At 45.7% G+C, this 16522-nt stretch overlaps 1 protein-coding gene across 1 annotated transcript in view; it reads right to left on the bottom strand.

Moving 5' to 3' along the window:
- Positions 1–3975: 3975 nt before the first annotated feature.
- The window catches only part of ANO2 (anoctamin 2), a 123919-nt gene continuing 111372 nt past the window's right edge, over positions 3976–16522 (bottom strand). The window contains exons 21-25 of the mRNA XM_077310177.1: positions 16358–16510; positions 16143–16195; positions 14884–15065; positions 10584–10689; positions 3976–7571 (exon numbers count right to left, since the gene is read on the bottom strand). Of these exons, the coding sequence (XP_077166292.1) occupies positions 7290–7571; positions 10584–10689; positions 14884–15065; positions 16143–16195; positions 16358–16510 (776 nt within the window). The 3' untranslated portion in view covers positions 3976–7289. The remainder of the gene's footprint in view (positions 7572–10583; positions 10690–14883; positions 15066–16142; positions 16196–16357; positions 16511–16522) is intronic.

Raw genomic sequence — 16522 nt, 5'->3', positions numbered from 1 at the left:
ACAACAAGCTAAAACGGAATTGCTTGGCATAAAAACAACAGACATCCCTAGAATTTTAGACACACTTAGGTTTGTTCTAAACTAGCAGCTTCCTCAAACTGGCCTTACCCTAGTCCAGGGGTAGTCAAACTGCGGCCCTCCAGATGTCCATGGACTACAATTCCCATGAGCCCCTGCCAGCATTCGCTGGCAGGGGCTCCTGGGAATTGCAGTCCATGGACATCTGGAGGGCCGCAGTTTGACTACCCCTGCCCTAGTCTGTCATGCTTCATAAAACAGTGGTGGGTTCCCCCCCTCTACAACTTTCAGAAGCAGCTGCAGTAGCTCTTCTTCTGGTGGTATTTAAGAAGAAGAAGAAGAAGAAAAATCCATCACAGCCTCCACATCAGCAGTAAGGATTAAGGATTATGCAGCTGGAACACAATCAACTCTGTTCTGTGTTATCTAAGGAAAGGGGGGGTGGGGGGAAGGGAGACTAATCCAGGACTACGGATTATATAGCAATCTAGAGTTTCGGTGCCTGGCTTTGAACAGACCAGCTCATAACAGGCACCCAAAAATGTTCCAAAATACTGGGAGGCAGGCTTTTGAGGGGGCTCTTTCCCATTCTGCCATGGCCCCTTTCATAAGGTGACATTGGTAAAGCGGGACACCATTGTCCGTGGGGGGGGGGGGGTTCTTGATAAAAATTTGGTCTATATGGAGCAACAAAAATTTTCATAGGACGCATAGAACGCAAAAATAGTATTGTAATATGTATTTTTTAATTTCAACATACCTATAATTTGCCAGGTGCCTCCAAAAGTGGGACAATCTGGTCCCCTCACCCTTTCACAGAATCATAAATGAAACCTCATGAAATATTTGCACCATTTAATGCCAGTTAGTGCTGCTGTGATTGGCCCCTGGCCTTTTCTTGATTGCAGTTGAGTCGGACATAATTACGTCTCACCTTGTACATCTTGCGTTTCTTGACACTTTGACTCTGCTGTTCACATTTTTTATTCATTGTCTTAGATATAAGGACCTGTTAGCGAGCACCTCCTATGGGGAGCCTTGGGCCAGAAAAGCATATGCAGGAATCAAAACGGTGCCTCGAGGCCCTTGCTGATTTTTGCTGCTACGGACTATTCTATCGCTGCTGTATCAGAGAAGTCCTGGTCCTTGAACTCTGTTCAGTGGAATCAAGCCATTGATAGAAGTGGGTTGCGTTGGATTCTTGCATTTCAGTGGTTGGGATTCGTGTTTAAGAACATCAAAGTTCTCCTGCAGGATCAGACCACTGGTCCATCTAATTTAGCATCCGATATCCATGACCTGTGGATATCCATGACCAATGAGAGGCCCACGGGATTAGACTTGGCCATGTAAAGTAAGGAAGATGGCTAACAGAATACGAAAAGGCTTTGGAAGTTGTGCAGACCTGTTGTTTAAACGGGACACGATGCCAGGTCCTGAATGTGATTGTGGTGCACCCTGTCAAACTATTTCCCATCTGTCACAGGAATGTGAGCACCATGCTTTCCAGGGACATGTGGCAGAGCTCTTGGTGCTCTCCCCAGCTGTGATTGAGTGGATTGAAAACTTAGATATTAGTATTTAGAAGAGAAGAAGAGAGAAGAGCTGGTTTATAATACACTGCTTTTCACTGCCCAGGGGAGTTCCAAAGTGGCTTACAAACACTTGCCCCTTCCTCCCCCTACAACAGACACTCTGTGAGGAAGGTGGGTTGAGAGAGCTCTGACAGAACTGCTCTGCAAGAACAGCCCTAAGAGAATTGTGACTGGCCTAAGGATACCCAGTTGGCTGCTTGAAGAGAAGAAGTGGGTTATCAAACCTGATTTTCCAGATCAGAATCTGTCACTTTTAACCCCTTCGCCACGTTGGCTGTTTAGGAGAATTGGCCTATCTGTCTGCATAACCATTATACCTACTTGGCCAGTGTGGTGTAGTGGCTCAGAGTGGAGGCTTCTAATCTGGCGATCCAGGTTTGATTCCACTGCTCCACAAGCAGCCAGCTGGGTGATCTTGGGCTCGCCACAGCACTGATAAAGCTGTTCTGACCGAGCAGTAATATCAGGGCTCTCTCAGCCTCACCCACCTCACAGGGGGTCTGTTGTGGGGAGAGGAAAGGGAAGCCGACTGTAAGCCACTTTGAGACTCCTTCAGGCACCAAAAAGTGGGGTATAAAAACCAACTGGTTCTTCATATTTTATATTATATTGTTCTTCATATTTTATATTATATATATTGGACTAGAGGGCCTGTATGGCCCCTTCCAACTTTATGATTCTATGATTCTATGATTCTACGCTTCCTGGGTGCAACTCTGCCATCCAATAACACATTGTCCAGCGAAGTACAACTACAGAGTAGGGAGGCTAAGGCCTTTTTCTGATGTTGCCTCTTAGCAATGAGATTCAGACATTTTTTTGCTTCATGTCGAGAGCCTTGCTTTGCATGTTATTCATGGTGCTTATTGTTCTAACGGCTTGCATTGACGTGCCTGGGGAGAGCCAAGAAGCCAAGAAAGAAAGCAGAGCAAGCAAATAAGCAAGCAGCTTCTCCCCTTCCCAGAGGTGATGTACAGCAGCAAGCACTTTATGGATAGCCTTACAAGTTTCAGGCTGATAAGGAAGGATCAGATAAGCCTTGCATTGTGAGAAAAAGATACTTTCAACAATGGAAAGGGACGGAGGGGGGGACGTCCAGCCAGTCTCTGATTACAGGGGCTTTTGTAGGGAGCCTGGGGGCAGAGGGAAGAGTCAAAGGTTGCTGTGGGAACCCTAATCCTCAGAGACTGAATCGATGCTAAGAAAGCGGGCCTCCAGGATTTCTATTAAACTGAACTTTTGGGATCAAGATAAAAATAGAAAGTGGAGATACAAATAGGGAGGCGGGCTGTCAATCAAGGCGCTGATACCCCAGTAACTCCACTAAGATTTCCGGCTTCCTCATTCTGTTCCCAGCCTCCTTTGAGCTTGGGGGGAGATACGTGAGACTCTAGAGACCCCGATAGACTAACATATATTAACATTCGCAGAGAAAAGGGAAACTCTATATGTTGGTTAACCACAACCACCTGTGCATTTTCTCTTCTTTTCTATTTTTTAAGAAGTTAACTCGGCTGTCTCAAACTTCGTAGAACAATGGCTGCATACAATGAAGACACATTACACACCGGGGAACTCTTTCTTTTTCTTTTTCTCGTGGCACTTTGCATTGATCTGTGATTAAATGTAAACCAAAGAGGCCCAGACGCTCCATGGATGGCTCTTATTGTGGGCGCCTCTATTTGCATGTGGTCTATGTCTCTTTCCGATGTGACTGATTTACAGAAGACCAGCGTCTTCGGACACCTGTTCTGCTTGCTATGAGGATGGCTGTGCTGAGCAGAAGGGGCCACTACATGTGCCTACAAGACGCCACTAGATGATACTGCTGCTTCAACTTCTCAGAATCAGAAGTGCCGCTTTCACTGGGATACTCAAGGGGAAAAAGTGGCGCAGGGTGGTAAGGCAGCAGACATGCTGTCTGAAGCTCTGACCATGAGGCTGGGAGTTTGATCCCAGCAGCTGGCTCAAGGTTGACTCAGCCTTCCATCCTTTCGAGGTCAGTAAAATGAGTACCCAGCTTGCTGGGGGTAAAACGGGAATGACTGCGGAATGGCAATGCCACCCTGTATTGAGTCTACCAAGAAAATGCTAGAGGGCATCACCCCAAGGGACAGACATGACTCGGTCCTTGCACAGGGGACACCCTTACCTTTACTAAAAGTGCATTATCCAACATGTGCGGAATGGGCCTGGGTTTGCTGTGCCCTGTGTTAACACTCACAGGAATACCCCTCACCAGACATGCTCACTACCCAGAAGCAGATACGCATTCTAGCTATGGAGACCCAGCACAAAACTACACAGAGAAGATCCATTTCCCTGTGATTTGCATTGATAAGTACTGAAAAAAGGCACACACTGTTAAAACAAGCTTTTTTTTTAATCTGTAAGAGAATAAAAGTATTCATTAGATGCATTCAAATAAATGCCTAAGTAGTTCCTCTCTTGATAAAATACAGTACAGCATAATAACATGTTAATTTACAGAAAATGCACAGCAGCAAGTAAGGAGTGCAATCCAGGACAAAATTTCGCACTTTTAAAAGTCTGACTGATGTCAACTGGAGAGAATCCAATGCTTAGAATCCTGCCCCATTGAAATCCATCTGAGCTAAATGTCTTTAACTTCTTCCACATTATGCCCTCTTTTAAGATCTGTGGTTGTTCTGCTGTGGGGATCCTACTTGGCTCGAAAGGCAGTGTAGAGATGTACAAATAAATCGATGCCAGGACAACAAGTGAAACATTTGGGATTAATCCTAGTTTATGAGTGGGTTGGTGGTGCTTTGGTATTTAAAGCCATTTCCTGAGCTCCAAGAGTGAGGAGTGCAATTATTTCCAATCGCAGCTTGTGCCAGGGAGAATGCTTGGGACAAGGGGTTATTATGCATGCACAGGTTTTCCCCGAAGTTAGCACACGGACTCTTTTAAATCGTCATTTTCTAAAATGGTAACGTTTATGCCTGTGCTCTGATATGGTGTTGGTTTATTTCTGCATACAATTATGCATTTGAAAGACTTACGATGGCAAAGCCTTAAGTTGGAGGGGACTTCCTCCACTGTGCTAGATGCTTATTGGCAGGTTGTGGTCAGCTGAAATGTCACCTGACCACCACTCTGGCACATGCTGCTGGCAGGGCCTCATGTGACTTGTAGTTCATGGACATGGAGAGCTCAACAAGAAATTTCCATGGGTGAATACAGCCTTTTGAATGCTAACATTACCGACTTTCCTGCTCACAGTTATGCTGTTCCTCATAGAGAGTGGAATGAAATGCTTGTAAATGCCACTGAGGGAATGAATAAATTAATTTCTGCTAGTGTAAAGTTATCATAGCAGAGGTGGGAGGCTTTGCGTCAAACAAGGGGCGCCTCAAGCTCCCATTGGTGGATGATGAACTAGGGGCTGTTCCTTCACCCATTGATGTACACTGGGGAGGAAACCAAAATCACATTAATGTTTGTGCATGCAAAAACAGGCATCGTTGACACCATCGTAAAAGAAAAGTCATAGTAAAGATAATTTCCAATTCTGCGTGGAAAAGATGCAGTCACTGCTATGAGTGGGGAGGACAATGCATAATTAAAAATACTATGGTGGGTTTTCCATGGCGAAAACTGTGCCACGTGCAGAATAAAAAAAATCCTGTCTTTTTCCCAAGACTTTTTGCAATGTTTCCTGCCATGCATAATAGCCCCTGGAGTGGGGGGCAGGAATACCTTCGCCTGCTGCCAGCAGTGTGGCTTTTGAATTGTCAGTGAAACATCAGTGATTTACACTGTTATTGTTCTTCTTCTTACTGATCTACTTTCAGCAGCCCTTTATGTCCTTTCATAAGCAGAAACCGATCTCTGCCTCGACAAGCAAAAGGGGAAGTTGTCAGATGGGAGAGATACAGGGACCAAAGGGCTGAATTCCAATTTCTACTGTAGAACCCAGGCAACCTACGTAATGGCTTAATATTGCCTGTATGACTGGAATGGCCTTCCTGGACATTCCCAGATATTCATGGAAAGGATGGCTTGAGTTCCAGGGAAATATTGTTCTGAGCAATTTTTAAAAACACATCTTGTACTAATTTGGGATGTTCTTGGCGCCTAGAACATGTCAATTAGTAATGTAGATATGGTCAAAGAACATACCAAATTATGGGTAAATTGTATATAGGTTTTATACGAGCTCTTTTATTTGGGTTTAACTGTTATGACCTTTCCATTCCCCCCCCCCCCCAGAATCCTGGTAATGATAGTTTGGTGAAGGTCCTAAAATTTTGTTAGAGGTTCCTAATCTCTCCCACAACAGAACTATGGTTTCCAGAATTCCCTCAGTACGGGGAAAGATTATTTAGCAATTTCCCCTTAAATGACCAAGAAAGGGGGGAGGGTGCGGGGTGGGACTGCATTTCAATTCTGTTTTAAACTGTGTTTTTATTCTTGCATATTATTGTTGTGAACCACCCCAAGCTGTCTTGCAGGGAGGGGGTGCTATAAAAATGATATATGTAGTCCAGGAAAATGTATGCCACAAAAAAGACATCTACGGACCAAATGGCTTTATGTTGTTTGTTCCTGATTTTTAAAAATATGGATGGTTGGCAAAGCTGCATCTGGAAGGCACAAGGATGGTTCTAAAGAGGACAGTGGCCGGATGAAGGAAACTGCTCCCATATTCTTAGCAGCTGTGTGAAGAAGGCATTCTCAGCCAAGCACCAAAATTTCTCCTCCTACACAACCCCTAAAGAAATGGCAGCTCTGCCCTTTCTTGCATCATCCTTGTGGTAACTATAGGCTGCCATGCTCAAATGTTGAGTTGTCAGAATCCTGGAGTTGTCAGACCCCAGGTGGTAGACAGAGATCTCCAAGTGATAGAGATCCACTATCCCTGGAGAAAATGGTTGCTTTGGAAGGGGGACTCTATGGCATTTGTACCTCATTCAAGTTCTTCCCCTCCTCAAACCCCTTCCTGCCCATGTTGGCCATTGCAAGTAAACATAATGCACAGTGGAGAAATGAACAACTGAAGTTAATCCTCTCATCCAGAATTTGTACCCATTCTGATCCCCCTGTCCTCCCATGCTGCTTTCTCCCTCCTACCAGTTTCAAGATCTCAACATCACATAAGTATATGCTTCAGAAAGATAGTTGTTCCTCTAAGGATGCATCATGTGAATGTGCTTGTCATGGTTTCCCATCAATAATCCTAAAAAAATTAAATTTGTCATGGGGGTTAAAAAATCTCCTGTTATAAATTGCTAGCCGCTTCCCTCCCTACCTGAGCTAGGGCTCTCTAGGGAGAATAATAAACCCATTTACGTGTGTGGTGCAGGTAAGCCCCCTAAGGCAGTGGTTCTCAAACTGTGAGTCGTGATCCCTAAGTGGCTCGACAACATTCACGTCTCCTGAGCCAAAGCTTACCTTCTAGCAGAGAGAAAGAGAGACGAGTGGGCAAAGCTACCATATTCTTTCCTCCTCCCACTTGTGGCTCCATCCATTCCAAAGGGCTGGATTCACTCCCAGCCACGAGTTCGGTAGGGCCGACAGCTGTGGTCTATACTCCCGGCCTCCTAATCCTGCATCTCCTGCCACCTGTGGCACTGCACCAGCAGGACCCCCCAAAATAATTTTAGAAGTGGATCCCTCTTTAGAAAGCTTGAGAACCGCTGCCCAAAAGGATCACACATCCGTGTGCTGCGAGCTGAAAGATGTAAAACTGCCTCGTTGACTTCGGCTGAACTGGCAGAAGCTCGCCGCCCGGTTTCGCCGTCCTCTTGTCTCGTTCTTGCTCTTGGGCTTATCCCGCATGATGAAGTTCTCGATCAGTTTGAGTTTCTCGTGCTCTTCCTTCAAGAAGAAATCGACCAGCACGCTCTTCTCCTTCTTGATCTGCTCGCTGATATCCTTGGGGATGTCTGGGATCATCCAGTCGACCAGCACACTGAGGAACATTACCAGGTTCTGCCATTAAAAAGCCAAAAAACAGGAGAAAGAGGCATGGAGGGCACTTACTACCATGATAAAAGCCATAAAGCACCAGATATAGAAATGGACAGCTCCATCTCTTCCATTGACTTGGACCAGTGCTCCGTCAGTCAAGGTCACTATTGTCACCTCTGACCGGCACGAGCTCTTCTGGTCTCAGGATGATGTCCTTCATATCGCTTCCCAATTCTTTTAACTGAGGATACCAGGGGGACTGAACCCTAGGATCTTCTGAATGCCTAGCCGATGCTCTACCTCTGAGCCAGATTCTCCTCCCTTTAAGAGGGGTGACAGTAGACAATCTAGAGCAGGGGTAGTCAACCTGTGGTCCTCCAGCATTTGCTGGCAGGGGCTCATGGGAATTGTAGTCCATGAACATCTGGAGGACCACAGGTGGACTACCCCTGCTCTAGAGGGAAAATGATGAAAAGAGCTGCTATAATGTCAACACACAAGATGCCTATTATTTTCCTCTGCACCAAAGCAGAGGGAAAACCCAGATATTTCTGGGACTTCTTGGATCCACTGCAGAACTGAACTTGTTCTCCTTCTTGGATGCAGAACAAGTTCCAAGAAGAAGTTCCAGAAATATATGGGTTTTCCCTCTGCTTTGCTGCGGATGTAAATAATAGGCATCTTGTGTGTTGACATACAGAGATGTGTTGCCACAAAGAGGCTAACACTAATCTTCACAGCAACAGTATTTCCAGGTATATTGCTTCTTTCCATAGAAGTGAATGGTAGCCAGTCAACTTAATGGTCAGGAGTTGGTTAAGAAAGAGGACCTTGTGGAGAAGGTCTGCCATTATGTTCCAGATTTCAGCAAATTTAATATTTTGTTAATTTATTTATTACATCTATATACCCCCCTCCCCCCAAAGCTCAGGGTGGTTAAGGTGATGACATACAATCAGTTGGAAACCGTTAAATCAGTTGGGAGCAAGGAGAGGGGTAATAAATTCACCTTTTATATAAAAGAAAAGTCTACCTAAAAGCTGACCTAATCCAGGGGCTGTCATAGAATATATGTGCAATATAAATATTGTTGTTCTTCTCTGATTTTTTATGTCTCTCAATGCAGGAAAGAAAGTAACATTGTCCATTTACCGTGCAGATTGATTTCAGAAATGTGGCCCTCATTCAAAATGGCAATTTTAAAAACTTTCCCTTGAACGCAATGACAGAGTAATCAAATAAATATGAAAAATTCTTCATTCTGTTCAACATAAATAACTGAATGTGATATTTTAGAATACAAATGGCTAAGAATCAACAGTGAGCACGAATATTTATCTGGCTAAGAATTATATTTCCCAGATCTGGCAGTGCCATCCTAAGCACCCTTGCAAGCCAACTTACTCCATTTGGAAGGGCATGATTCTGTTTAGGATTGTCCTGTGAATGTTGTGCTTTCAGATCTGAGGGTGCTTCCAGATCCTGGCCTTTTTGAGTACAGTGTAGAGCTCTAGAGATCTGAAGCTCCTCAGGTCTGCGGCCCAATCTAGACCATTTTGAAGCCATTTTGGATGCTCAACTGAGCTTGCCTGATAGAATTATAGAGCTGGAAAGAGCTACACAGGACAACTAGTCCAACCCCCTGCTTTCTCAGGGGTTTCACGAAGACCCTGTAATGGTTTCATTGATTGGGTGAGAGTTAATTAATTTCTAATATATTTTTCTAAACATTAAAAATGTATTAGATATGACTATATATGGGCATGTCGACCTGCCCCCTCTCCCAAAATGGCCAATGGAGGGAGAGGGAAGGGGAGGGGCCCTGACCTTACAAATTCTTGCTGACTGAGGCTGGTCGCATATTGTAGTGACTGGAGTCCAGAAAGGTAAGTACTTTCATTTTAACTTAACTGCCAGGGGCTGGAAATGGAGTGGCATAGGCCTGCCACGGCCCTGTTTCTGCAGACTCCCTTTGGTAAAGAAGAACAAACTGGTAACCAGCCCAGCATGCAGATATTGTTCTGTTCAGAAATCATCTGAAAATATTTCTATGCTGTCACTTCCTGTGAGGTTGGAGTGGCCTTGTGATGTCACTTCCGGTGGCATGTGACTTCTGTGGGTGTGGCAGGAAGCTGTGGCCTGCTGACATCACTTTGGAAGTTTCTTGGAAATATATAGAATGTTTCAGGGGTTTCTCAATGGTAAAAAGGTTGAGAAAGGCTGGCCCAAAGCATCCATGATGAGTATCTGTCCAGCCACTGCTTGAAGACTGTCAGTGAGGGGAAGTTCACCACCTCGTTAGATAGCCTATCTGCAAAATCCCCCCCCCCCCGATATCTAGCCAGACGAAGAGAAGAAGAAGAGTTGGTTCTTATATGCCATTTTTCTCTACCTAAAGGAGTCTCAAAGCAGCTTACAGTCACCTTCCCTTTCCTCTTCCCACAACAGACACCCTGTGAGGTGGGTGAGGCTGATAGAACCCTGATATCACTGCTCGGTCAGAACAGCTTTGTCAGTGCTGTGGTCAGCCCAAAGTCACCCAGCTAGTCAAACCTGGCTCGCCAGATTAGAGGCCCGCAATCCTAACCACTACACCAAGCTGGCTGTAGGGGTATTAAGCACATAGTTGACTGTGGGTCCTATCCATGCCAACAGGAACTGCTCCCTGTTCTCCCTCTGAAGCAACAACAAAAATGATCAAAATGGGATCAATATCAAAAGGCCAAGAGAGTCCACGGAGAACCCCGGAGTATTTCTAATTCTGGCTAGCATGAAGGCAAGAAGTGAGCTCATTTCTGTTGTTTTCTTTCATATTCCCACACTCAGCAATCTGACTTCAACTGCTGGATAAAAAAGGAACAATATACTTTATCACTCTCTCTCGGTTTTTTAGGTAGGACCTGCAGCCTGCTTTCCTGTGGCAACAGAGGCTGGGGACTTTTTCAGGACGAAAGGTCAAACGTGTGTTGCAGGCAGCAAGCAATGAATGAGTTTATTATATGCGACGGCAAAGTCAAATAGAACCAAACCTACCTGGAAAATAATGACAAAAGCCAAACGAGCAGATAAAACTGCCCAGTATTGCTTAGAAAATTCATACTGATTTTCAGACCACGGCGGTTCTCGGTAATCTTTGAATCTGTAAAAAGGAAAGCGTTGAGTTAAAGGCATGTTTGACAGCAATGCCCAGACTGCCTCATGCAGCAGAGCAAAATGGAAAGGGACTGTCCTTTAGATCAGGGGTAGTCCAAGTCCAAGTCTTTATTATTACGGTACTAGACCAGTAGTCAAAGTCCAAGATACATAAAAACATCTGGCATTAACAAGATAAAAGAATCATTGATAACTAAAATATTATAAAAGATATAAAACATTCCAGCTATAAGAATCATTCTGGTTTTAAAACTCACAAGCAATTGAGACTGTCTCTACCTAAGTTGCTCCGAATCTACCCAGCTATTCCTTGTTTTGATTGTTCTCCAAGCAAATCTGGCCACAACAGAAGTTCTTCGGTCAAGGGTATACAATCAGGGGTAGTCAACCTGTGGTCCTCCAGATGTCCATGGGCTACAATTCCCACGAGCCCCTGCCAGCGTTTGCTGGCAGGGGCTCATGGGAATTGCAGTCCATGAACATCTGGAGGACCACAGGTTGACTACCCCTGCTTTAGATCCCTTCCCAACAATGCAATGATGTATGCAATTAGCTGGATTCATTTCTAGCATCCATTTTGGCACAACGAAAGTCATGGCCGTGCTTTGCTGGAGGTGAGTTACAAATTGTGGGTAGAATCCATCCCACGGGGAGCACTTTCATCCAGGTTGTTTCAGGGAAGAGACGGAACTGCAGGAAGTCAATGGGAGTGAACATGGCTCGCTCTCTGGCCAGGTTTCATTATTCTTCCCCATTCATGCCACTGAGGTTGCAGTGGCCACACACAACGAATGCTGATTCTCCCTTGATAGGAAAGATCCATTCCAAGACCAACACTTCTAAATCCTATTTATGCCAACAGGAAAGACTGGAATCGATGCACTGAAAGCGCTTAATTTAGCTTAACCATCTCCCGTATTTTACATGCAGCCTAAACAATTGGACATATTAATGAAACGCACCCATGCGCCTCACACAGAGCTGGTTGAGATTCTTGCTCGAGTTAGGGGTGCCAGAACCGGATGGGGCCTGGGGATCTTGTGGAATTCTAGCTCATCTCCAGGCAGCAGAGATTAGTCCCCCTGGAGAAAATGCCAGCTTTGGACTAAATAGCATTATACAACACGGAGGTCTTTCTTCATTCCATATCCTGCCCACTCCCAGCTGCACCCCCAAAGCTGCCAGGTATTTTCCAACCCAGAGCTGGCAACTCTGGCTCCAGTAAATGCTTGCTGGTAATCTACGGTCAGTTGTTGAATCAGTTACCAATTTGATATTAACTCCCAGGTCTAAATCTAGTACATTGATCCACAGAACGGGCACACACTGGAGCAGGGTTTGTCTCAGAAGGGATTCATTTTCAATTTCAGCTAAATAGAAAAGTCATATTTTTTTGCTCTGAAATAACCATTATGCCTAATTATAAGCCACAGATCAGTCCTGTTGCAATGTTTATTTAGAACAAATGCCAGAGAGTTCAGAGGAGTGCATAAAATGTTGCCTGACCTATCCCAGGAATGCACCACTGGGGAGTACTTGAGCTTTGTTATGGCTTCTATTTAAGATACCTTAATCTCTAGCAAGGTCTGTGCAGGGCAAATTCAGTCTGATTGTTGTACCAGCATTGATCTGAAGAGGCTACAAACGTCTAAGAATAAAAGGGGTCAGTGTTTTCCCAGCATATTTTCCAGGGACAAAAATAAAGATTATTTTATTAATTCACAAAGGGACATTCCGTGATCATACACTTCTAAGTGAGGGGCCGAGCTGGGTGTGGTGTAGGCAACACTTACAGATTTCCCCAACCCCCCTCACCCAGTGACTTCCATTTTGTAGGAGGAAAGGCAAGCAAGACTCAAGGAGAAGAACTGATTTTTTTGTTCTCCGTTTTGTTTACTACTTGGAGGATCCTCAAAGTGGCTTACATTTATCTTACTTTCCTCTTCCCCGCAACAGACACCCTGTGAAGTAGGTGAGGCCGAGAGAGCTCAAAGAGAACTGTGGCTGTACCAAGGTCACCCAGACGGCTGCATGTGGAGGAGGAGCAGGGAATCAAACCTGGTTCTCTGGATTAGAATCTGCCACTCTTAACCACAACACTGACCTGGTACCAAGAATCCTTTCTCCATGGGCTCTTTCGCCAACCAGTACCTTCCAGCCTGCTTTCCTACCCCACCATAAGGGTCCTTGGCCTTGGGTCCACATACTTTTTCCTTAGATGGAATTAAAGCAGCTGGGAGGAGGGGCTTTAATAGAGCAATTATTTACTCAGCTATTAAATGTTTTAATCAAAGTCAAATATTGTTTGGTGGAAGCTGGTTAATTAGCAGGCACACCATTGCTGGGGAATGTTATCAGACCCAACAATAACTGGGCACTCACATCAAATCAATGATTCTCACTTTCCACCCATATGCTCAAATGCTATACACTGTTGAATGCTCAGGCATAATTACAAAAAACCTACTCTTCAATAGTCTTCTGTTCTGGTTTATCATCAAAGAGAATGACATCTCTCAGTGCACACCATCACAAAACGTTTAGAAGACATCGTCCAACAGTCCCGTCCAAAACAGACTAGTACCCTTTCAAATCCATTTAAGTTAAAAGGCCTACAGGCACGTATCTCTATCTAGGATTATACTGCAAATCTCTCCAACATACAAATCAGTGATGATTATTTCCAGGGAGTGGGGGGGGGGAGTTCTGGGCCCTGGTGCACATGGCCTGCAGGGCCGGTTAATGCATGTAGCACATGAAGTACATGCTATGGGCCCCAAGCTTCCAGGGACCTTGCACAGTGCTTTCCCCCCTGGATTGGGGCCCTAGCCTTTCTCATTCCTCTTTTCCCTCTCTGACACTCAGAGTAGCACCCTTATCCACTGTGGGGGTCCCCTCTGTACCCAGTCTGGCTGCAACTGTACTCTGCTAGGGCCCTGCGAACCCTTAAACTGGCTTGGGTGCCCCGCAAATCCTGAAACCACTTCTGATGGGCTGTGTAGAAAAGCTGGGCATTTGAGGATTGCTGCACACTTCTCACAGGCACTTGTGCCACAATTAATGTGTTAGCCACAGCCAGCCTGGTATTGTGGCAAACTAGGATCCGGGAGAGCCAAGTTTGAATCCCCCACTCTTTGACACAGAAAAGATGTTTTGGGGTTTGAAAAACTCTCTCCACTATTGATTTGTTGAATTTCTATACCACTCTCCAATAAGGCTCAGGGAGGTTTACATAAAATGTCATGAATATGCATAGAAATCTAGTGACAGTAACATAACAGTGGCTCCAAAGTTGAACATAACAAATTATAACAAAATACTATAACATACTACAATACTACCAAAAATATGCATTTTGATTCCCCTCTGGGCCATAGATGCTCACGAGGTGACTTTGGGCTGGTCACAAACTTTTGGCCTCACCTGCCTTACCGAGTAGTTCTTGCAAGGTTAATATAGAAGAGGTGAGAATGATGTTGTGAGTAGGGTTGAGCGGTTCGGTGCGGCTCAGCGCGGTTCGGTGCAGTTCGGCTGCTTCAACGATCATGGAAGCCCGAGGCAGCAAGCGCTGAGACCGCCTTGGGCTTCCGTGATCGCTGAAGCAGCCGAACCGTGCAACCCTAGTTGTGAGTCACCTTGGGTCAAAAGTAATGAATAAATATCAAAATACATAAGTAGCATTGGTGGTATGGGAAGCAAAGACACAGTGGGTTCATTTCCTAGAAATATGATGCAGATATAAGGAATTGGGTCTGAATGGATGAGGGAATATGTCTTGTATCCAGTAATCCTAAATGGGTCTACTCAGAAGGAAGCCCCAATTACAGTTTATAGTCATATTCACTTTAATGAGTTTAAGAAGAGCTGTTTTTTGTACCCTGCTTTTTACCCGATGAAGGAGTCTCAAAGCGGCTTACAACTGCCTTCCCTTCCTCTCCCCACAACAGACAGATGGTGAGGTAGGTGGGGCTGAGAGAGCTCTGAGGGAACTGTGAGTGGCCTAAGGTCAACCAGCTGGCTGCATGGGGAGGAACAGAGAATCAAACCTGGTTCCCCAGGTTAGAGGCCACCGCTCCTAACCACTGCACCAAGCTGGCTCCCAGATAGTGAAATCATTGTGACAACTCATATCATCGTGAGTCATAAATTCATCAGTCAATGCTTGTTAAAGCAGCTTTACCTGCAAAAAGATACCTCCTGTTCAAAAGGTGAGTTTTCTGGTTGGGTCCCAGCCTTGAAATGGCTGACGTTGAAGTATGACAGCGTGTGATTGATGAAGCCATGCATGGTCCCATTGTTACTGTATGCATACTGATAGACAAGGCGTGGAATGAAATCAGAAGTGACAGAAATGACAAAGGCCTGGGAGAGAAAGAAAATCTTTACCATGCGAGCTCTCCAAATATCTGCAGTGTGCTTCCAAGTCCCTTTACTGAGGCCGAGGAGGACAATCAGAAAGCTCAGCAGATACCTCCCAACAGAGAAGCTGCTTTGGGGCTGGAAGGCAGAGTAAACCAGTCAGGTTTCTGGGCACTGCTTCATCTCCTGAGCAGTTTTGAAGAGAATTCTGCCAGATATGACCCCTTCACCAGACACTGGGCCCATTGGGTAGCTGCCTGAGGATTCTGCTGGCTTTGGCGGTCATTTTCCAAGGGTTTTGTACAGCAGTGGTCCCCAACCTGCGGTCCGCGGCCCGGTACCGGGCCGCAAAGGCCAGGGCACCGGGCCACGGTTCCCTCTCCCCGCCCTCACTCAGTAAAAAACTTCCCAGGCCGCAAGCTTGCGGCCCGGGAAGCTTCTTACTGTGGGAGGGGGGGAGAGGGAATCAGGGCCGCGCCACGCATCGCAACTGCAGTGCCCGCGCAGCGCGCATGCGTGGCCACACCCATGCATGCGCACATGCACGCGGTGTGGCCGAAATAGTGCATGCACGCATGCACGCAAGTGCCGCGCATGCACTATTCCAGCCATGCAGCGCGCGTGTGCGCATGCACACATAAGAACAGTCCTGCTGGATCAGATCAATGGTCCATCAATGTTCAGCCTCATGTATCCTGTGGAGGAGGTCCACAGGGATAGAAATGATTCTCCCCCCTCCCCAGAATATTTCCAGCTCCTCTGTGCCTGGGAATACCTGCCCATCATTTGGAGGAAATGTTGTTCTACTGTGGCGTTGGGGCCTCAGGGAGGGCCCTACTCCACTCATAGAAACCTTGTCCATCAGCAGAAATTACCCCTGGATGCAAGCCAGTCTGCAATGTCACTGCCGAGTTCAAACACTCTTGATGTATAATATATGTATAATAAATTCATGCCAGCCCGATGCTTGGTTACTTCCACGGCATTTCCAGCCAATCCAGAGACCTGAGTTTCTTGGCAATTTGAGAGACTTGGCTTAGCTAAATCAACCCCCCTGTTTCATGGCCTGTCAATACTCACATTAATTATGACCGAAAACTTTCCAATGCCACTCAAGATGTTAAACCAAATTCCTGCAACAGAGGACAAGTCTTTGTTAAGGGCTTTTGCTTCCAGTTCTTATTGCTCGCTGAAATCCAGGCCGTCAACCCCCCACTCCCCACCCCGACTTTCCTGTCTTTTTTCTGCAGTGCTTAAAATAACCCCTCTTCCCCTACTGCCACACCAATGCATACCAATATCTTTTGCTCTAACCGCGTCTGGCCTTCTTAGTTCCGCGACAAACTTTTTGGCATCCAGCCGGACCTCGATGACATTGTTGAGCAGAGCGAAAACAGGAGCCAGCGGGAAAGAGGCGACAAACAGCGTGACGAAGCCAAACTGGATGACTGGAAGACAGA

This window comes from Paroedura picta, chromosome 14, assembly GCF_049243985.1.
Source record: "Paroedura picta isolate Pp20150507F chromosome 14, Ppicta_v3.0, whole genome shotgun sequence".
Taxonomy (NCBI): domain Eukaryota; kingdom Metazoa; phylum Chordata; class Lepidosauria; order Squamata; family Gekkonidae; genus Paroedura; species Paroedura picta.
The sequence above is the reverse complement of the archived record's forward strand: the minus strand, read 5'-3'. Positions and strand labels throughout refer to the sequence as shown.